This window comes from Podarcis raffonei, chromosome 14 (assembly GCF_027172205.1).
Source record: "Podarcis raffonei isolate rPodRaf1 chromosome 14, rPodRaf1.pri, whole genome shotgun sequence".
Classification (NCBI taxonomy): domain Eukaryota; kingdom Metazoa; phylum Chordata; class Lepidosauria; order Squamata; family Lacertidae; genus Podarcis; species Podarcis raffonei.
Window position 1 is genome coordinate 45,123,686 of NC_070615.1, and position 21,915 is coordinate 45,145,600.

A 21,915-nucleotide genomic window follows, 5' to 3' on the forward strand; every position below is an offset into this window, starting at 1 on the left:
TTTTCGAGCTCGTGTAGGTTTTGAGATGTTAAATATAATAGTATTTGGAAGGAAATCGGGGGCAGAGCTAGCATTGTCCAGGAGTGGCTTTCTTGCACACTAGACGCACTTGTAATGATTACGCCACACCAGACCTTATTGCCCCATGTTTAGAGTTGCCATTTCTGGTTTGGGTTTGTTTGTTTTTTAAAAGATACATATGTTTTTAGGAAACAAAACAGGCAGGCTGAGTGAGCCTCGCAGGACCCTTTTGCTGGGGCCACGATGCCCTCACTAACCTTCTGTGACACCGTCACTGAGTCACAGTGCAGGGGGCAGCAGCCTCTGCCTTGTCTCATGCCCCTGACCTCAAGCAAGGTTGAGTGGCTGGTTCAGGGAGTTAGATGGAATTCCTTGGCACTACCCAGACTGCCAGCTACTGCGGACCTCGGAAGAGTTGCTTGCTTCCAGAGGTGGCCCCAACCAGCATCAGCCAGGACAGCTACCAGTCTTATTACCTGCCAGGCTACCGCTACCTGAACTCATGGCGCCCCAGCTTGTTCTACAAAGTGTCCGCCTTCAGGCCCAACGATGAGGGAGTGGGGCGCCTCTGTGCCCCACTGCGGCCTCCCACCATCCTGCCGTCGGTGCGGTCCTCCTTGTACGCTCGCTACAGCCCCCAAGACTGGTACAAAGCCAACCAGCTCCAGATCAAGGGCTCGGAGGCTTACCGGCACTGGGCCGGGAGGCTGAACGCCGACACCGGGAGGCTGGTACAGGACAAAGACCAGCTGACACGGCAGCAGCAGGAAGACTCCGGGAAGAATATCGGGCAGAGGCTAGCGGACATCAATTTCTGGAGGTCCGAGCTGACCTATGAACTTGAACGGCTGCTGTCCGACACCCGCATGTTGGACACAGCCAAGAGGCGCCTAGAATGTGCTGCGGATGAAGCCCAGGGACCACTGCAGGTGGGTGCTGAGGGTGGTCCAGGAATAATAATAATAATAATGATTTTATTATTTGTACCCTGCCTATCTGACTGGAAGAACGCGGGTGGCGCTGTGGGTTAAACCACAGAGCCTAGGACTTGCTGATCAGAAGGTTGCCGGTTCAAATCCCCACGACGGGTTGAGCTCCCATTGCTCGGTCCCTGCTCCTGCCAACCTAGCAGTTCGAAAGCACGTCAAAGTGCAAGTAGATAAATAGGTACCACTCCAGCGGGAAGGTAAACAGCGTTTTGGTGCGCTGCTCTGGTTCGCCAGAAGTGGCTTAGTCATGCTGGCCACATGACCCGGAAGCTGTACGCCGGCTCCCTCGGCCAATAAAGCAAGATGAGCGCTGCAACCCCAGAGTCGGCCACGACTGGACCTAATGGTCAGGGGTCCCTTTACCTTTACCTGTCTGACTGGATTGCCCCAGTCACTCTAGGTGGCTTCCAGCATATATGAAAATACAGTAAAATATGAAACATTAAAATCTTCCCTATACAGGCCTTCCTTCAGATTTCTACAAAAGGTTGTATCGTTGGTTCTCTCTTTGACATCTGATGGGAGGGCATTCCACAAGGCGGGTGCCACTATCGAGAAGGCCCTGTGCCTGGTTCCCTGTAACCTCACTTCTCTCAGTGAGGGAACTGCCAGAAGGCCCTTGGAGCTGGACCTCAGGGTCTGGGCTGAACGACAGGGGTGTTCTTAACTTCTTTAACACTCTTGGTTTGGTATGCAACTGTGCTGAGAAGTCATTTGGCTTTCTGCTGGGCAACCTCTGTGGCCAAAGTGGTGGTCCGCCTTCCCTCCCTTAATAGAACCATTCCTTGTTTCTAATATCAAAACAGCACGACTCCCAGATCTTCAAAACGACAGTCATGCTTCAAGTCCTTGGGAGTACTGTAATTGATTGCTTGTTTCCAGGGCTTTATTTCAGCCAGAACTCACTGGAACTCAGTCCCGGTACCTCTCAGATGGGTGCCATTGCCATTGTAAGAGAAAAAGGGAGGTTGTGCGTGGTGAATTCTGTCACCTCTTTTTCTAGAAAAATAGCACTGCTCGTTTCCAATGTTCTGATACCTTTCCATAAAACCGCAATCAAGGCAATCAGCAGAAACGAGATAACCAACAAATCAAGTATGAGTAAGAAACCACCATACCACTAATAATAATAATCTAAAAGCAATGATCTAAATCAGCAATGTCGAACCTGTAGATTGCTGTGGTGCTCCCGGTGGACTGCAGGAATAATAAAAGTGATCACCTGGTTTCTCCTTAGTGATTGCGGCACACCACTCTGCCGCTGCTTAGAAAGGTTGTATTTGCTGTGCTGGCGGCAAGTGGTGAAAGGAGGGAGTGCCCCCCAAAAAACTCAACAACAACTCTGGTGTCTTTCCCTAAAAAAAGCTCAAGAACTATGGGCAATGACAATAGGCACTGCCAGTTTTATTATACTGGCAGATCTCAGTCTCTATAGAGTTGGTATTGCCTGATCTAGATGGTCACAAACAACTGCAGTCAAATCTTATTTAAGAACACCATCCAGAACAGGTCCACTGAGACAAAGCCATTTGTAGTCACGTGGGTTAAACCACAGAGCCTAGGACTTGGCGATCAGAAGGTCGGTGATTCGAATCTCCGTGATGGGGTGAGCTCCCGTTGCTCGGTCCCTGCTCCTGCCAACCTAGCAGTTCGAAAGCACGTCAAAGTGCAAGTGGATAAATAGATACCGCTCCGGCAGGAAAGCAAACGATGTTTGCGTGTGCTGCTCTGGTTCGCCAGAAGCGGCTTAGTCATGCTGGCCACATGACCTAGAAGCTGTACGCCAGCTCCCTCGGCCAATAAAGCGAGATGAGCACCGCAACCCCAGAGTCGACCACGATTGGAGCTAATGGTCAGGGATCCCTTTACCTTTACCTTTACCTTTAACACAGCACCCCAGACCCACTTTGCACTGGGCAAGGGGGAGATTTGAACTGAGTGTTCCTCCAACTAAGCTGGCTTTCTGCCACCCACGGAGCGAGATCTCACTTTCCCCTTCGTTTGCAAAATGTCCTGGTGGGCAGGAATGCTGAGAACGGGGAGCACACCAGTGGTAGCTGGCAGAAAGCCCCCAGATGGTGCTACAACAGTGGCAAGAGTCTTGATAGCACAAGGATGGAAGAATGAAGAAACCCCGACAAAAGAACAGTGGCAAGAGAAATTGATGGACTATGCAGAACTGGCGTAACTGACATACAAATTGCGAGATAAGGACAACTGCGACTTTAAAGAAGAATGGGAACTTTTTACAGATTACTTAAAAAGACAACAAAATGAACTGGACTCCTTGGCAGGGAAAAAATGGGGGGGGGACAAGGAAGAGAATTTGTTTTGATAATTTGTTATGTTGAAAATGTTTTACATTATATATATATATATATATATATATATATATATATATATATATATATGTTGTTGTTTAGTTGTGTCAACTCTTTGTGACCCCATGGACCAGAGCACGCCAGGCACTCCTGTCTTCCACTGCCTCCCGCAGCTTAGTCAAACTCATGTTAGTAGCTTTGAGAACACTGTCCAACCATCTCGTCCTTCGTCATCCCCTTCTCCTTGTGCCCTCAATCTTTCCCAGCATCAGGGTCTTTTCCGGGGAGTCTTCTCTTCTCATGAGATGGCCAAAGTATTGGAGCCTCAGCTTCAGGATCTGTCCTTCCAGTGAGCACTCAGGGCTGATTTCCTTCAGAATGGAGAGGTTTGATCTTCTTGCAGTCCATGGGACTCTTAAGAGTCTCCTCCAGCACCATAATTCAAAAGCCTCAATTCTTTGGCAATCAGCCTTCTTTATGGTCCAGCTCTCACTTCCATACATCACTATTGGGAAAACCATAGCTTTAACTATACGGACCTTTATTGGCAAGGTGATGTTTCTGCTTTTTAAGATGCTGTCTAGGTTTGTCATTGCTTTTCTCCCAAGAAGCAGGCGTCTTTTAATTTCGTGACTGCTGTCACCGTCTGCAGTGATCATGGAGCCCAAGAAAGTAAAATCTCTCACTGCCTCCATTTCTTGCCCTTCTATTTGCCAGGAGGTGATGGGCCCAGTATAGCCCCCAGATGGGGTGTAGTCCCCAGATGGGGTGTGGGGCTGGACCAGCCTGAGATCTGTGGGATCTTGGACCAATCTCCCTGCCACTGAGCAACAGCGTCGGACACCGATTTGGGCCCATTTGCTGTGCCAGCTCCAGACTCCCGAAGCCCCTCTCTGCTCTGCTGCTTCATAAAGTACCACTGTGGGTGGGTGTAGGTTTGGACTGCACCCTCAGGTTGTTGCAGTGAGAACGACAAATAATATTGGGGGCACACAGAAGAAAATGGGCGAGATTCACTTAACCAGCCCTGTCGCCAGAAGCCCTGAGCGAGGACGACTGAAGGGCGGTTTCCGAACTGTCTTCAAAGACAGCCCCATGGGGCCTTGCCAGATGCTTTATCTGTGCACTCGGGGATCACTTCTTTAACTCGACTGTTGAGAACCTTTGGTTTCGGAACAAAAAAGCGTGCGATCTTCCCTTAAGCTGTAGAAAAGTGCACAGAACACACAGGTCCCAAAATTCAGAGAGTAAATGGCAGGCTTTGTTGAAAAGTGACGTGCAGCGGTTAAGGCTGTTAGCACCCTTGCCCTGACTCTTCCTAGTCCGGTCTTGCTTTTTGAGTCTAAAACTGGCCACAAGGTGGTGTACTAGTCTCGCTTTTCAAATAGATGCGGCTCAGTTTTCTTTTGGGTAGAGCAGCCAAGACGGGTTGCAAGTCCCCTTCAAGCCTGACAGGGGTCTAGAGACAGAAGTGCAAAGTATCCAGTAGTGTAGCGAGCTCAGGGTGTGTGGGTGGTGGTCCACACTGGAAGGGAGGGGTCATAGGGAGGCACAGAAGTCTGTACTGTGCGTTGGGGGTTGGGATTCTGGGGGGCAGGGGAGCTTGAGAGTGGCCTAGCAGTTGTTGGGTGCGCTGTGTGTCCCTGAAATTGGCGGATGTCCTAAAAAAAGCTGATCCACTTTGATTTTCACCCAAAAGCTGAAGAACTTTGGTCCGCCCCGGGCGCTAGTGGGGGTTGCTACACCACTGAAATCTTCTTTTAGTATTTTTCCTTCCATGTCCACAACTTTGTGCCATGAGCTGTGATTGGATGAAACAATACTGCTGTCTTCTGGGAGGGGAAGCTGATGCATCTTCTTCAAGGACATTCAAGTATTTGGGCTGGGGTGTTGTTTGGCAAAAACAGCATACAAAAATTCGTATTAGGGGGAATTGTTTCACAAAAATCTGTGCATTAGGCAAAATTTTGTACAAAAAATAATGTGGCGATTAGGAGATATCCATACCCACAACACTGATGAATTCTCACGAGGACCTTTTGAAACAAATGAATTGCAAACTGATATGGAAATGTGGCGATCTGATTGCTGGCTGATGGCTGAAGTGCCCATAATGTCTGCAGCTTAGGCATGCAGTTGGACAAACTTGAAGACGTACAAATCTTCCCTAAGCATCAGCATTTAATAATAAGGCCAGATATGGAAGAGGAAATTAATCTGTGAATTTTCAGGGGGTAGAAATGCATGTAGACAAGTATTTAAATATATATATTTAAAGGTATCTCCCTGCAAAATACACATTTTTATTTATTATTATTTTTTGAAGTGACAGCAGCATTGAGGCATCCAGGAAGTGTGAAAGTCAGTGGATAACTTGCAGTGCAATACCAACCAGAAGTGCAAAATTTCCAGTGGTGTAGCGAGCCCAGGGTGTGTGGGTGGTGGTCCACATTGGAAGGGAGGGGTTGCAGGGAGGCATGGAAATCTGTACTGTGCATTGGGGGTTGGGATTCTGGGGGAGAGGGGAGCTTGAGGGTGGCCCAGCGGTTGTTGGGTGTATGAGTAATAAGTCTCATTGATGGGGTTCACTCCCAGGTAAGTAGGGTTAGGCTTGCAGCCTTAGTCCTGTTCTACACCTTAGTTTGGGGAAGTGTTGATCAAATAGTTTTTGTGTCAAAATTCACAAAAAAATTGAATTCCTTGTGTGTCCTTAGGCTGACCCTGGGGGGGGGGAAGGGTCCAGTAATTTAGCCGCTAATGGATCTCCTAATTGCCATTTTGATCATCCAGCGCTTTGGGTCCTAGCAACAAAGAAACATCCATTCATCCACATGTTTTAGTTACAGGTTAACCATTCGCAGATATATTTGGAACAGTTTTCTTCCTGTATTAGGAGATTGAACGTGGAAAAGAAAAACACCTTGCGGTGTTTTTCCAAAGACTCACCAGGAGTCTTTACCCCTCTGAAGGAGTTATCTGAACCCGTGGTTTTCTTGTCTGCTTTCAGGTGGCTTTGGAATGCTTATACAATCGGGAGAAACGGATGGGGATCGACTTGGTCCATGATGATGTGGAAAAGAATCTCATCCAGGTACAGCGAGCCTTGCCGGCTTTGTGAAATGAGTTTGCAGAAGGTAGCCAGAAAGAGCACTCAAGACAGGTGTTCCGTTTTCTTGATAAAACCCATTTCTTGGATTCTCCCTTGGCTCTCTATCTTGCTCAGGGAAGTCCAAGTTTGACCTGAAATTTCAGAGCAGCATTTCCCAGCCTCTGGGTCAATGACCCGCAAGCGGATTCATGAATCCTGTGCAAGTGGATCAGGGGCTTTAGGAGTAAGCCCAAAACAATTATGGTTTGTGACTTACGGCTTTTTGTTTTGTTGGCATGTGGTCATGCTGTGTTGACACTTGTCGTCAAACACCAGAAATGCTAGAGTCTTGCATCTTAAGACCTGGGAACCGCGATCTGGTGGCAGAGAAGACCTAAGGTCCAAAATTCATATGATAATAAATCATATGAATAAACCAAGCACAATTTGAACCTAAAGCCAGATTATAGTACATAGGAGATAGTTGTGTTCCTTAATATTTTTATTTTTATAAAGCTCAAGAGATGTACATCACAGGTGTACATTGGGAAGGGCCAGGTTTTAAAGCTATCCCCAAAGTGCATTTAAATTCCTTTTTTTGGGGGGGGGTAGGGGGATTTTGTGCATTGTTACTCGGAAGTCTAAAGTTTAGCTGGATTAAATTCCTTTCAACATAAATGCTATTTTCCCGCCAGAAACAGGTTTAGGAAAACTGGCCCAAACCAAAACTGACATAAAATTTATAATTAGTGCATTAAAGCAAAAATCAGACCAATTAAAAAAACACACCTTAATTTAAGGACAAATAGATTTATGGATGGAGAGCTAGGACTCATTTTATCACATTTGAGATGTGCTATCCTCCCTCAATGGGCATTTTTTATGATTGCATTTCTATCCTACCAAGATGTTCAAGGTGGCACACGTCTTTAAACCTCTTTTGCTGCCTTGATGCACAGTTGTAGTGAGCGAGGTATCCTTTGTCTCTATTCAAGCCTAAAGCCGTAGAACCAAATTGCCTGGTTCAGGAATTTTGTGACCAGCTTTCAGTAAATCATTCATTCGTGCTAAGATCCCTATTGAGGAAGACATGTGTGGGAAGCAACTTTTGTAGTACGAGAAGCAGAATGCAACCAGAAATCTGTGCACGTTCCCATTGCTCACTGGTCCCCAGTTTTCTGGGGTCTGGGGCCAAATTTGGAAATGAACAAAACTATCATGGGTACCACAAAACACGGATGCTCAACATACTCCCTTGAAAGCACAGGCAAGACATCTGCAGCCTGGGAAGGAAACCAAACACAGACCTAAAAAACCAGGCAAGCCTTCTCCCCAAGAAAGCAACAACATCCCAACCAAACAACAGCAACAATGGGAAGGGCAGGGAGACTTGGTGGATGTTGAGAATGTCCGATAAAGGATGCTCTTTCAGCCTCCATTTTTGCAGGATCAATGACAACAGGTGTCTATTTTCCGTTACAGGAAGTTGATCTGATCAGAGCATGCCAAGAAAGAATGAGGAAGCTTGCAGAAAGGATTGAACAACAAATTAAGTAAGTTTTTTAAACACACACACACACACAAAATATACACGGCCTTTAAAGGCGACCGGTGAATTGGGCACCCCGTTCATTTGCGATGTCTCAGCCACCGTTAGAACTCAGCAGCCTTTGCCTCGAGAAATCCTCTTTTAGTGTGTAGTTCTCCAAAGGATGGCCATCAGGTCTCTTGGCAGTTCTCAACAACAAAAGCCCTTTAACCTTCCTGGGTTGCCCGGCCATCTGGAATGGACCCAGAATTCACAACACTACCCAGGAAGTCACACCCAGCCCTCAAAGGGAGGAACGGCAAAAGTTTCCCCGCTGCTAAAAAAAGAAGCAGCATAATTGTTGGTACTACTGGGTTTTCCTTTAACCCCACCCCCCCGATGGGGTTTCTATAACTTCACAGCAGGCAGAAATCCAACAGGTAAGGCATTTACTGGCAATAATATTGGTGAGTCTTCCTTACCTGTTCAGCTTCTGCCTGGTAAAAGGCACCGGTGTCATTCCGCCCATATTTTAGGCCGAAACCCACAGCTTGTTTTCACGGTTTTTGAATATGGAAATGGAATTTCCAAGACTTCTTCTTTCTTGCCCATTGTCACCTGCAAAAATGCTTTAAAATTGTAAATATGCTGCTATAACAAAAATCCTCGTTCTCCTACATAGTGTTAACAGAGATGCCCAACATGCTCTCGAGAGGGACCTTGGAGACAAGAACTCGGCCCATTTCATCGATGAGAAGTGCTATAACCTGAGGAACACTTCCGACAGCATCAATTTCTACCACGGAGTGGAAAAAATAGATGGAACGTAAGTCTGGGGCACTCTGCTTATAATAGCCATTACTAGAGTGGGTTATTGAGCATGCTGGGTATATGACAGACACCAAGCCCACACCTCTTAAAATCCAGGGGTGAAAGCAATCCTACTAAACAGAAAGTAAACTTCCTGGATTTCCAAAGATGAGCAGTTGTACCTATTGTACAAAGCAAAGCTTCAGAGTGGAGAGGCCACAACATTTTGCTTCCACTTAGTATGTTTGTGAATTTGGCCTTTGAACATGCAGAAATTTTTATACAAAATCCTTTTGTATAATTACAAATTGTATGGTGCCATGATGGATATATAAATTTCTTAAAAAAAAAAAAAAGTACGCAATTTATCTTGCGTAGTGTCCTACAGCACCCTAGAACACTGGACATTGTGCTGGTTTTTAGCAGTAACCCGGATTCTTATGCCTTGCAGAGTGACGGTCCCTGAAACGTGGGCTAAGTTTAGCGATGACAACATCCGGTATTCACAGAACGCACGTGCCAACACAGCCACCCTCTGCAGCGAAGCGGACCACACCCTGGAAACCACTTCCGACGATATGTGGAGGCAGTGGACAAACACGAATTTGGCCTTCGATGCCCGCATTTCGGAAATAGCGGACTCCAAGAACCAGCTGCAGGCACAGCTGGCCAAGGTAGGAGGGCGCTGGTCTTCAAGAGGCTGGGCGGGTTAGGCAGAGACTGCTCTGTTGAGTGCTGGGGATGGAAGAGACTTCAGGTGGAAATGGAGGCAGGAGTGGAAATTGCCCATGTTCCCTCCTTCCTCCTGGGTCCAGAATGGAAACCAAACCAGTGAATACTGCCAATATTTCCCAATACGAAACTGCCCAGCTGCTAAGATCCTTTGTTTTGGTGGTCCTAGAGCTCTCCCAGCTCTTTCCCCTAGCTGCATAAACACACCTCCTGTAAAAATGTAGTATAAATGCCGACAACTGGCCTGCGAGTGCTCCAGTTGGAGAACAGCCTTTACCAAAGGTGTCATGGGCTTTGAAGATGCTCAAACTCAGGACGCAAGGGAGAAACGTGCCAAGAGGAAGGCACACTTGGCAAACCCTCACCGTGATCAACTCCTACCCGGAAACCTATGTCCCCACTATGGAAGGATGTGTGGGTCTAGAATTGCCCTCCACAGTCACTTACGGACTCATTGTTAAGACCGTGTTCATGGAAGACAATCTTACTTGGCTACAAGTGATAGAAGAAGAAGAAGAAGAAGAAGAAGAAGAAGAAGAAGAAGAAGAAGAAGAAGAGAGCTGTCCCACCTCTTTTACCTAGCTGGGCAAACTCTAACTAGGTTTTGGGAAGGAGGAGGGAAGACTCTAAGACTCACTTACCGGGCTTTGGGAAGGCAGCGCGAAGGCTGGGGAGGGCCGCCCAAAGAGACTTCGAGGGCCATGACCAAGGATCCTCCTACCATCTTGCAGAGGGGGGCAGCTGTCCTAGATGATAACTTTTGAAGGCTGCTACGCTTGGCATGGTGGGTGCCGTCCTTTCAGTCGAGTGAGCTGGCCTTGTGGATTCCTCAGCTCAGGGATGTGTAGACCACCCAAGCTGCGCTGTGATGTCACCATGCCACAGAACCCGGACAAGACCCAACAATGGGCAGTCATAAAAGGCATGAGCACGGGAAACGTGGCAAGCCCCAGTAAGGTAGGGCAGCACGGGCATGACATGAGAAGGAGGTGCGGCAATCATTTTCTCTTCTCCGTCTTTGCTCTCAGTATGGGAGAGGAGGCACACAGAATTGGAAGCGACCCGAAAATCCCAATGTATCAAAATCTCAGTGGAGCAGAAAAGATTATTTATGTATGTGGCCATGGCTCCGTGGACGTTATTGGCCCAGAGATGGAAAGAAGATAAAGTCCCGACCAGAGAAGAACGGCAGATTAAATTGACGGATTATGCCAAAATGGCCAAAATGACCAGAGGAATCAGAAATAAGGAAGACAAAATTTTTAATAAGGAATGGGGGAGATTTATCATTTATCTTAAAAATCATTGTAAACAGTTAAAATTGTTAGTAGGGTTGGAATAACGCTCGTAGTTTAATGGTGAATTTTGGATATAATGGAGATGTAAAAGATTTGGATTATTATAAAAGATGCAGGAGGAAATGACTAACAATAGGACCCACAAAGGGGAGGAGGGAAGTCCAGGAGTTTGTTTGGAATCTTGTTTTTATGATGTATGTTGGATATGTGGTTGTAAAACTTTAATTTGAAAAACCAAATAAATTCATTTTTAAAAAAAGAATTGGAAGGGCCCCAGGGGCTCATCTAGTGCAACCCACCGCAATGCAGGAAAATGCAGCTTATCCTTACGGGGCTCGAACTTGCATCCTTGACGTTATCGGCACCATGCTTCTAACCAACTGAGCTGTCCAGGCTCAGTGAATTGTGACAGTGTGCCAGTGAATTGCTGCTTTCAAGTAAAACTTGTTCAATATTGGCCATGATTCTGGTGCTGTTGCTCCAAGAAGAGAAGAAGAATAAGAATTTGGATTTGATATCCCACTTTATCACTACCCTAAGGAGTCTCAGGGGACACAGGTGGTGCTGTGGGTTAAACCACAGAGCCTAGGACTTGCTGATCAGAAAGTCGGCGGTTCGAATCCCCGTAACAAGGTGAGCTCCCGTTGCTCGGTCCCTGCTCCTGCCAACCTAGCAATTCGAAAGCACATCAAAGTGCAAGTAGATAAATAGGTACCGCTCTGGCGGGAAGGTCAACGGCATTTCCGTGCGCTGCTCTGGTTCGCCAGAAGTGGCTTGTTGTTGTTTAGTCGTTTAGTCGTGTCCGACTCTTCATGACCCCATGGACTAGAGCACGCCAGGCACTCTTGTCTTCCACTGCCTCCCGCAGTTTGGTCAAACTCATGCTGGTAGCTTCGAGAACACTATCCAACCATCTCGTCCTCTATCGTCCCCTTCTCCTTGTGCCCTCCATCTTTCCCAACATCAGGGTCTTTTCCAGGGAGTCTTCTCTTCTCATGAGGTGGCCAAAGTATTGGAGCCTCAGCTTCAGGACCTGTCCTTCCGGTGAGCACTCAGGGCTGATTTCCTTCAGAATGGAGAGGTTTGATCTTCTTGCAGTCCATGGGACTCTCAAGAGTCTCCTCCAGCACCATAATTCAAAAGCATCAATTCTTTGGCGATCAGCCTTCTTTATGGTCCAGCTCTCACTTCCATACATCACTACTGGGAAAACCATAGCTTTAACTATACGGACCTTTGTTGGCAAGGTGATGTCTCTACTTTTTAAGAAGTGGCTTAGTCATGTTGGCCACATGACCCGGAAGCTGTACGCCGGCTCCCTCGGCCAATAAAGCGAGATGAGTGCTACAACCCCAGAGTCGTCCACGACTGGACCTAATGGTCAGGGGTCCCTTTACCCTTAAGGAGTCTCAAAGTGGGTCACAATCTCCTTTCCCTTCCTCCCCCACAACAAACACTCTGTGAGGTGAGTGAGGCTGAGAGACTTCAGAGAAGTGTGACTAGCCCAAGGTCACCCAGCAGCTGCATGTGGAGGAGCGGGGATGCGAACCCGGTTCACCAGATTACGAGTCCACCGCTTTTAACCACTACACCACACTGGCTCCAAGGCAAAGACACAGCATTGTAGAATTGTAGGACTGTGGAGTTGGAAGAGACCCCATCAGTCATCTATTTCCACCCTCTGCAATGCAGGAATCACAGCTAAAGCATTCCTGACAGATGGCCATCCAACAGAAAATAGACTTGCTCCACCTTCCATGCGATAGCTCTTCATATATTTGAAGATAGCTATCATGTCACCTCTCAGTCTTCTCTTTTCCAGGCTAAACATACCCAGCACTCTCTAGTATAAAGTCATAAGGCTTGGTTTCCAGATCTTTGATAATCTTGTGTCACCCAATATTGACTCTTAATACCTATATTTAATGAGCATCTCTCCGCATTAAAAAAAACCAACCTTTTCCATTTTAAAGAACGTTTTTGTGTGCAGGAGGGAGAGGGTTCAAACAAACCAGGACAAATGCCGCAGAAACTGTGGATGTTGTGTAACCTCCCTGCAAAAGTGGTGCAAAAAATTAAATGCATCTCGATGAAATTGATAACTAGATGAACTGGAAGTGAGAAAGCATGAATTCAGAGTCAAAGCGCCACAGGTGCCATTCAGGAGAGACACTTTGGTGCAAATTGCCTCTGCAATCTGTATGCCATGAATACGAAGATGATCTTTTATGCCCATTTAATGAGACAATATATAGAATCACCAAGCAAGATGCATGCACTCTAACACTGGTGGATATATTTATGTATTTTGTTTTTAATTTCACAGTTGCTACAGTCATTGTTCTCTTAAAAACAATTAACAAAAAATAGCACAGTTGAAACAACAACGCCAGGGATTGTCGGGAGTGGGAGAGCCCAGGCCTGCAGCATTCTTTAACCTCCCTCGTCTTGAATACCACTTGACACATTTTAGCCACCCAATTTGAATGCCAAATTTGCTAGGTAGTTTCTTATTCACACTGAGACGCACCCCTTTTGTGTATGCATGACGCCGCAGCTCTTGCCCCGTGTGGAATTTTGTATAAGGTGAACGCTTGTGTACAGGAGGTGGGGAACAACAGAATGAGAGAGAGAGAGAGAGAGAGAGGAAAGCTGCTGGAAACGGGGGTGGGGTGATTGGCGGCTCCAGCAGTGGCAGGCAGAAAGGAAGGAGGTCTCTGCCTTCTCCACAGGCAGAAGCTACAGATCCATTCCAGCCTTTTTCTTCTGCCTGCACCTCTCTCTGCCTCATGGCTCTGTCTCCATCTGAGCTCCCTTAGCCACTATTTGTGGAGAGAGATATTTGGGGGCGAGAAGTTGCTTTTGAGATGCACAAGCAAAGACAGGAGGAGGAGAAAGAGGCATTCCACCCTCAGCCCTCTCCAGATCTGCCCTGCCTCTGGAAATCTTGGCACACCTTTTTTTTCTCTGAAGTTTAAAATCTTCTGTTTTGGCTTCTCGACCCCTCTTGTTCTGGTTGCTTTGTTTGTCGTCGTCCCCCACCTCTTTCTTGCTCGTCTTGTCGTTTTTCGACCTCCCTTCTTACTTCATTGAAATAAAATAAATAAATAAAATACCTTGGGTGCACACCTTAATGAAATGTGCTGCACTCACCCATTGCAGAATATTTTAAAACGAGGGGCATTACCATAAAAACTGAGTGCAAGACGCACTTTGTCCCTGCCTACGATGGAGGTGTGGAGGTGGAGATTTGCACAAATGGTGAAGGATGCCAGAGGGCAGACTTGTCCTTATTCTCTGGAAGAGATGGGTGTACGGTTTGGCAGCTATATATATAAACTGATCTCCACCCAGCCTCTGGAGTGTGTTGCTTGTGTGTGTGTGTGTGTGTGTGTGTGTGTGTGAGAGAGAGAGAGAGAGAGAGAGAGAGATTTGGTTCCTAATTCTTGGAATATAGCCACAAAATGATGTCGTTTGGTGCAATACAATCTGGTGACTTTCCCCACCAATCCGTTCAAGTCCTTTCAAGCGATGCGAGTTTAATCTGGACCAATGTGTAAACCGCAGTGTGCGATCCAAAGCCACTTGTAGCAAGTTTCTGCCAGGTGTGAAAGGTAGTTGCTCTGTAGAGACAACCTCCTGCCCCTCTCCCAGCTTCTTCCAGCTTCTTAATTATACTTTTAAAGCGGAAAAAAGGAAGAAGACAGGAGACAGCAGCCAGGAAGGCAGGATGACCTTAAAACCAAACATACTATTAAGCTCCTAGTTGTGGGTTAAAAAGACGAGGCAGTGTTTGGTTTGGGAGTTCACTTAAAGGTTCGAACAATATTTTGTTTCGGAGGCTGCCAAGGGAGGAGATTCCTGCCTGTGTTATCAGTTATCCTCTTCCTCTGGGGGCACCATCTGGCAGGAAGGTCTCCTGGAGAAGCCCCAGGGGAACAAATCGGCCCTTTGCCAGAGGGCCCAAAGGCGGACATGTATGCAATTCTGAATTAGGGATGGAGGAGAGATCTGATGCGGTTCACATCTAATGTCAAATCTGCCAAACTCGCCTGACTTTGAACCAAAACACAGCTGCCTTTTGAAGCTTGTATTTCCCCGAATTTTGCAGTGACGTTGACCATGAAGTAAAATAAGGTGGGGAGTGTAGTGCAGCAGTAAGCCTAAGTGGTAGAACATTTAAAAACATCTTAAACAATGGAGCTAAAAGCATAAAACTTAACTAAAAGCTGGAGGGTTTGATTAATGCTGTGTGGTTGTTGCCAACTTATGGGCAGATCCTTCCTAAAAACATCCACACAGATTTCCCATTCCGATGTACAGTAGTACAGTGGTACCTCGGGATGCGAGCGGGATCCGTTCCAGAGCCCCATTCGCATCCCGAATGGAACGCAAGACGCGATGGCACGTCTGCGTGTGCGTGGGTTGTGTTTCGCCGCTTCCGCGCATGCGTATGTGCATGCACGAGCGGCGAAACCTGGAAGTAATGCGCTCTGTTACTTCCGGGTTGCCGCAGAGCACAACTTGAACATGCTCAACCTGAAGCACATTCAACTCGAGGTATGTCTGTACCTTGGTTCTCGAACTTAATCCGTTCCGGGAGTCCATTCGACTCCCGAAACCATTCAAAAACCAAGGCACAGCTTCTGATTGGCTGTAGGAGCTTCCTGCACTCAAGCAGAAACCGCGTTGGACGTTCGGCTTCCAAAAAACGCTCACAAACCGGAAGACTTACTTCCGGGTTTGCGGTGTTCGAGAGCCGATTTGTTTGACAACTAAGCCATCTGAGAACCAAGGTACCATTGTATTCTCCCGCCCCCATCCCCCCAGGCACATTTCTTTCCAAAGAAGCTCTGAGAAGGAAATACTTTCCATTTGAATGGGCCCAGATGTCAGGGACTGGACTGAGGAGGAATGGTGGACACAGCAGCAGGCCTCCTCCTGAACCTTCCTGAGAAGAGGAAGACAGTATAGATTCAGAACAGTGGTTTGCAGAAGGTCAAAGCTCAGAGGCTGCAGAGGGGAGAAGCTGGGAAATATTGGGAGAGGGGCAGGAGGAAGAAGAAGCACCAGGGGAGAGGCAGCTGACAGACTCAGTGTCTTTAGAAAGCATTCCTGACCCCTCACTCTCCCAGGACCTGGTGGGCATTGAGAGCAGGAGAACAGAAAGCTTAAAGGCAGAAAGCACAGTTCAGCCGGCACAGGGGTGATGTGGAATAGGAGAGACAGAGGGGGTGGGACTTTACCTGGAGCAACACCATTGTCTAAGAGAGATGGCATTTCTACCTCCCTCTCTCTGTGAATATTGAATAAAACACTTGGTAAGAGCTCTTCTCCTTTATCTGCTTCTTGGCTGCCACCATGGGAGGGATCAGATTCCCTGAAGCCTGACACCAGAGGATGGTGGCGAAAGCCGCATCAGTCAAGGAGGCAGCAAGCACTGTAGGGGAAAAATAACAACAACTGTTATGTACTGAAGTTCTCACCCTGGGCCAGCAGGGGGATACTGTAGATAGTTTTCACTCAGGTCCACATATGCAAATAAGGAATTGAAAGTGGCGTTCAGTGATTGGATAGTTACAGAAAGTTGTTACTGTTGCGTTGTAGTGGAGCTCTATATAAGCAGGCTGGCTGAACCCTTCAATTCAGTTCTGTTCTGGCCTGTGAATAAACAAGAGCTGTTTGAAGAATCGCTGTGTCGTCTGATATGTTCACCCACAACTTAATAACAACCATACCATTTTCTTCTCCTCCTTCTCCTTTCAGACACTGCAAGAAATCTTTCAGACAGAAAATACAATAATGTTGCTGGAAAAAGCCATAATGGCTAAGGAGAGCCCACTCAAGGTGGCCCAGACACGCCTTGAAGCCCGAACATGGCGGCCAAATATGGAGTTGTGCCGGGACGTACCCCAGTACAAGTGAGTGAGCCCCCCCACTCATCTCCCACCCTCCAGATATTGCTGCCTGAAGGCCTACCGCATTCCAGATCTATTTGCAAAACGCATCAAGGATTATTAGTGTTACAGGATTCGGGGAGTTGGTTTGGATGCCATCTTTGAGCTCCCTTCGCTTCTGTTTCTGCAAGATGGAATTCTGCAATCAGCGTTTCTCACACTTGGGTCCCCTCCACCTTTTGTGGGACTACAACTCCTATCATCCCTAGCTAGCAGGAGCTGTGGTCAGGGATGATGGGAAACTGTAGTCCAACAATAGCTAGAGACCCATGTTTGAGAAACACAGTGCCGGTAGAAGTGGTCAAACCAGTTGGTGGTCCCTAGCCAAGTCTCCTAGACATCTTTTTACATGACTGAAGGGATGCGGGTGGCACTATGGGTTAAACCACTGAGCCTCTTGGGCTTGCCGATCAGAAGGTCGGCGGTTCGAATCCCCACGACAGGGTGAGCTCCCGTTGCTCGGTCCCAGCTCCTGCCCACCTAGCAGTTTGAAAGCATGTCAAAGTGCAAGTAGATAAATAGGTACCGCTCCAGCGGGAAGGTAAACGGCGTTTCCGTGCGCTGCTCTGGTTCGCCAGAAGCGGCTTAGTCATGCTGGCCACATGGCCCGGAAGCTGTCTGCGGACGAACGCCGGCTCCCTCGGCCTATAGAGCGAGATGAGCGTGCAACCCCAGAGTCGGTCACAACTGGACCTAATGGTCAGGGGTCCCTTTACCTTTACCTTTAAGGACACCATCACCCAACTGCTTTATTGCAGGAGTATTATGCAAGATGCTTTTGACTCAATGGGCCCGTCCACACTGCTGTTTGTCCTGTGATTTCTTGTCCCACTGCTTTCCCATGGTTTATGGCTGAATTGGAAGAAATGCCAATATGCAGAAAACCCAATTGGTTCCAATTCAGCAGTAAGCTGTGGGTTTTCCCAGGGAAAGTGGCAGGACCAAAAGAACGAAGAACTTGGACCCCTGGCTAAGAGATCATGGGATAAACGGGAGTGTGGACGGGCCCAAAAATAATGGTGGATTTATTCTGCTTTATATTTGTTACACGACGCTTCCACAATGCAAGTACATTATTACTGTCTGGATTAGCTATAGCGTAACAAAAGTGGAAAATGAATAAACCAGAACATTTGCAGAATTAAAAGTTATGGGACTTCAGCAGGAGTTGAAATGAAGTCATGTGATTGCTCCAAAACTTTTGCAGGTGCAGAAGCCGGCCTTCTCTGCCAACTTTTCAATGCCTGCTGAGAGCTTTTATATTCTGCCAGGCCGGTGCAGGCAATTAAGAATACATCCTTTCACAATGGCTAATTAATGTCCGCTTTAAACCTTCTTTATGATGTTTATTGTACAATTTTACGATTGCTGTAAACTGCCTTGATATATTTTTCATGACATAGAGGTATATAAAGATCTTTATCAATAAATATAAATAAATAGTATTGAAGGGGTGATCGTGTACGACTGCCCCGATAGCACCATGAGTGTTCCTCTGTGCATTTCATAGCATCATAGAATAGTGTTGTGGACTATACTTTGCTCCTCACAGAACTACGGTCCCCAGGGGCACCCTCAGCAAACTACAGTTCCCAGGATTCTTTGTTGTGGGAGGATTCCTCCGCTTTGGCATGGATGTGACTGTTGTAGACTGCATCTCCCATCATCCCTGACCATTGGCCATGCTGGTTGCAGCTGATGGGAGTTGGAATCCAGTGATAGATGGAGGGCACCACGTTGGCTAAGCATGCCCTATGTTTCTGCAAGGCTTCTGTTCCATTGCTCTTTGCTTTTTTTCTAGCCACAAAGGGGCCCAGTGTGCCTCCCCACCCTGTTTTCCCTTCTCATGAAGTTGGGAGACACAGGATGTTTTGACACCAGGAGCTGGCGGCTATTTTGTTAAGGGTCGGAGAAGCTGTTTGCCGAAATCGTTTTTTCGAAGCCGCCCTCCCCTCCGAAAAGAAAAAAAGGGTTGACTCATCTTTTCCTAGTGCACCTGTATGAGCCTCAGTGGGTGGGAGTGATAACATCTCCAGCAGCACAAAGCGTTTTACAGGATCTGGCTAAGCATCAAAGGGGTTTTATAGCAGAGCTTGCAAACACGGAATCTGCTCCGTCCTCTGCAAGAGCAGGGACAAAAAAGAGAGAAGAAAAGGAGTGTCACAGCGGCACACAATAGGAACACAGCAAGCAGGCTTGTTATATTGAGCTTTGGTCCAGCTAGTTCAGTGTTGTCTACACTGACTGGCAGCAGCTCTCCAGGGTTTCAGAAATAATAATAATAATAATAATAATAATAATAATAATAATAATAATAATTGTATGGCACCCATCTGTGGCTTCCAACAGATATAAAAATATCTTACAGTCCTTTTATATCTGTTGGAAGCCACTGTTGTAAACAAAAATTGCCCTTTTCCCTTATGGGGTATCCAAGAGCCCATATAGAGTCCTTACATAGGTTCCCTATTGGTAGGAGAGAATAACAGAGGCCAACCAGAGAATATTGAGAAGCAAAGCAGCTCGTAAGCCTGATCTTTCTTGATCTGTTGCAACAGGGTGCTCCCCTCACCCGCAGGAGAGAGGAGGAACCCAGAAAAATGGCATGCAAGGCCTTATAAAGACTTTTGAAATTCCCATCCTGTAGATCAAGACCACCCCCCAGAAACATCATACATACATCACAGAAGGGGTGTAACCTAAGACCACCCCTCAGATACATCATATCTACATCACAGAAAAGGCGGTCTAAAACAGAAATTTGAATATTGTTTTTCTCCTGTTGTTGTTTATCTCCTGTCTGGCAGGATACTTGATTGGATTGCCTGGGGAGCCTGGCCATTCTTTTGTAGTGATAAATACTTAGTTCCTGGGCCAGGTCATAGGCTCACACCCTATTCATATCTTAAATGTGTCCTTAAGACAGGATTTGTGAAGAAAGAGACAATGGGGAGGTTTTCCACTTTGACCTTGCAGAGAAAACATTTGGTCAGTTTAGGAATCAAAATGGTTCCAGGTTGGCCTTCCTGTGCTGATCTATGTATGTGCTTGGTTGGTACACTTATGAACATTACCATATATCTAAGACCATAAAATTCCTATCACAGCCGCCCACCATGACTGGGGCAACCTTGGAAGTTGAACGGAATCCGTTCCAGAAGTCCGTTCCACTTCCAAAATGTGTGGAAACGAAAGCGTGGCTTCTGATTGGCTGCAGGAAGCTCCTGCAGCCAATCGGAAGCCGCAGAAACCCGTCAGACGTTCGGCTTCCAAAAATAGTTCACAGACCGGAGCACTCACTTCTGGGTTTGCGGCGTTTGGCAGCCAAAATGTTCAAGAACTAAACTGTTTGAAAACCAAGGTATGACATTACATCATCATTACATATCTTCCAAGATTTCTCTGATGAAAATAGGGACATCCTATTCAATCATCATCAACAGTGCTTTTTTTTCTGGGGGTATTCAAGGGTACGCAGTACCAGCACCTTTTCCCTCCCCAAATGTTAAAAATGTGGCACTTACTGGAACTGGGACACGGGTGGCGCTGTGGGTAAAAGCCTCAGCGCCTAGGATTTGCCGATCGCATGATCAGCGCTCCTGTCGTTCGGTCCCAGCGCCTGCCAACCTAGCAGTTCGAAAGCACCCCTGGGTGCAAGTAGATAAATAGGGACCGCTTACCAGCGGGAAGGTAAACGGCGTTCCGTGTGCTGCGCTGGCTTGCCAGATGCAGCTTGTCATGCTGGCCACGTGACCCAGAAGTGTCTGCGGACAGCGCTGGCTCCCGGCCTATAGAGTGAGATGAGCGCACAACGCTAGAGTCTGGCAAGACTGGCCCGTACGGGCAGGGGTACCTTTACCTTTACCTTTTACTGGAACAGCTACATGGTGAATACTGACACCTTTTCCCCTTAAAAAAGCACTGGTTGTTATGGTGGTGGTGATTTTACTATTTATACCCCACCCACCTGACTGGATTGCCCCAGCCACTCCAGGCAGCATCCAACATATATATATAACAAACCCAGATGAAGACAAAAGGGTGTGATTAACTTGGCTGGGAAACAGGGAAATGTAAATATCTCTTTTGTGGAGGGCAAGGAGAACCATGGGGCAGGGTCCAGGATGCTCAGATTACTGCCACCAGACCTCCCCTTTCATGATATAACCATGATGTATTAGTGATGTAGTTTGGGGGGTGTAACATGGGGATGAGCAGCTAATAAAAGTTTGGGTTCTCTTTTGTTCGGGGCTTCCATCTTGTTCCACCTTGTGGCAGGTGGGAGTCCTGTCGCAACAGTCTTCAATAAAGACCAAGCCTACTGGCTGCTGTTTTGCTCTGGTATTCTTGGCTGGTGTCCTTGTTTTTTGCCCAAGGGAGACCTCAGATTTCTCCGTTAACAGAGTATCTGTGTCCCCCCAACCCCAACCCCATTTCAGGCTAGTGAACGAGGTTTTCACCATCGACGACACGCTGCAGACTCTGAAACTGCGCCTGCGCGAAGCTCATGACACCCTCCAGCTTCTCATCCTCAACAAGTCCAAGCTGGAGCACGACCTGCTGGTGAAGGCCAACTCCCTTTTCATCGACAAGGAGAAGTGCATGGGGATGAGGAAGACCTTCCCCAGCACCCCTCGCCTGGTCAGCTACACCTGAGCTTTCCCAGCAACCTCTGCTCTGACATAAAAGGTTTGCAAATGATGGGAGAACGTTCTGCTCGTTTCATTGCTATTTTTTTTCCTTTGTTTGTTCGGTTAGCCAGCTTGACAAAGGAAAAAAAGAGAAGAAATTGGATGGCAATAAAGCATAAGAGAAACCAAATCGGAGAAAAAGGGTCGCAGGTTTTTGTTGCTCGGGGGGGGGAAACGCGAGGCGGGGGTCTCTTGCTGTGGGAGGAGCTACAATGCACGCAATGCATCCTGGGAAAGAATTGGGCACTGGGGCTCACCTGGCAAGCCCCCCTGCCGCCTCGACTTCAGGGCTCTTTGCTCACGGAAAGCCTGTGTGATGCAGACTTTTGAAGTCCCAGCTTCATTTTTTTATTTGGTTGTTTTGGAATCTAGACACATATTTTTAAAATGCTCTGAAAATCATTTTTTAAACAGAGTTTTTAAAATATACAGTGGTACCTTGGTTTTTGAACGTCTCCATTGACAAACGTTTCAGGTTGA

The 21,915-nt window shown here is 47.1% G+C and overlaps 1 protein-coding gene across 1 annotated transcript; it reads left to right on the forward strand.

The window, feature by feature from the left end:
* Positions 1-319: 319 nt before the first annotated feature.
* Positions 320-21,445, forward strand: TEKT5 (tektin 5). The gene is made up of 7 exons (XM_053364573.1): positions 320-950; positions 6,339-6,422; positions 7,902-7,972; positions 8,630-8,773; positions 9,209-9,431; positions 16,554-16,708; positions 21,184-21,445. Exons 1-7 carry the CDS (start codon positions 384-386, stop codon positions 21,398-21,400), a joined length of 1,461 nt encoding a protein of 486 aa, XP_053220548.1. The 5' UTR covers positions 320-383; the 3' UTR covers positions 21,401-21,445.
* Positions 21,446-21,915: the final 470 nt, after the last annotated feature.

What these genes read in the sequence shown, in the direction of transcription:
- TEKT5 (XM_053364573.1), top strand. Translation starts at nt 384, where the DNA reads ATGGAATTCCTTGGCACTACCCAGACTGCCAGCTACTGCGGACCTCGG. An exon ending in TGGAAAAGAATCTCATCCAG is followed by an intron (nt 6,423 to 7,901) that starts GTACAGCGAGCC and finishes TTTCCGTTACAG; the next exon opens with GAAGTTGATCTGATCAGAGC. An exon ending in GTGGAAAAAATAGATGGAAC is followed by an intron (nt 8,774 to 9,208) that starts GTAAGTCTGGGG and finishes TATGCCTTGCAG; the next exon opens with AGTGACGGTCCCTGAAACGT.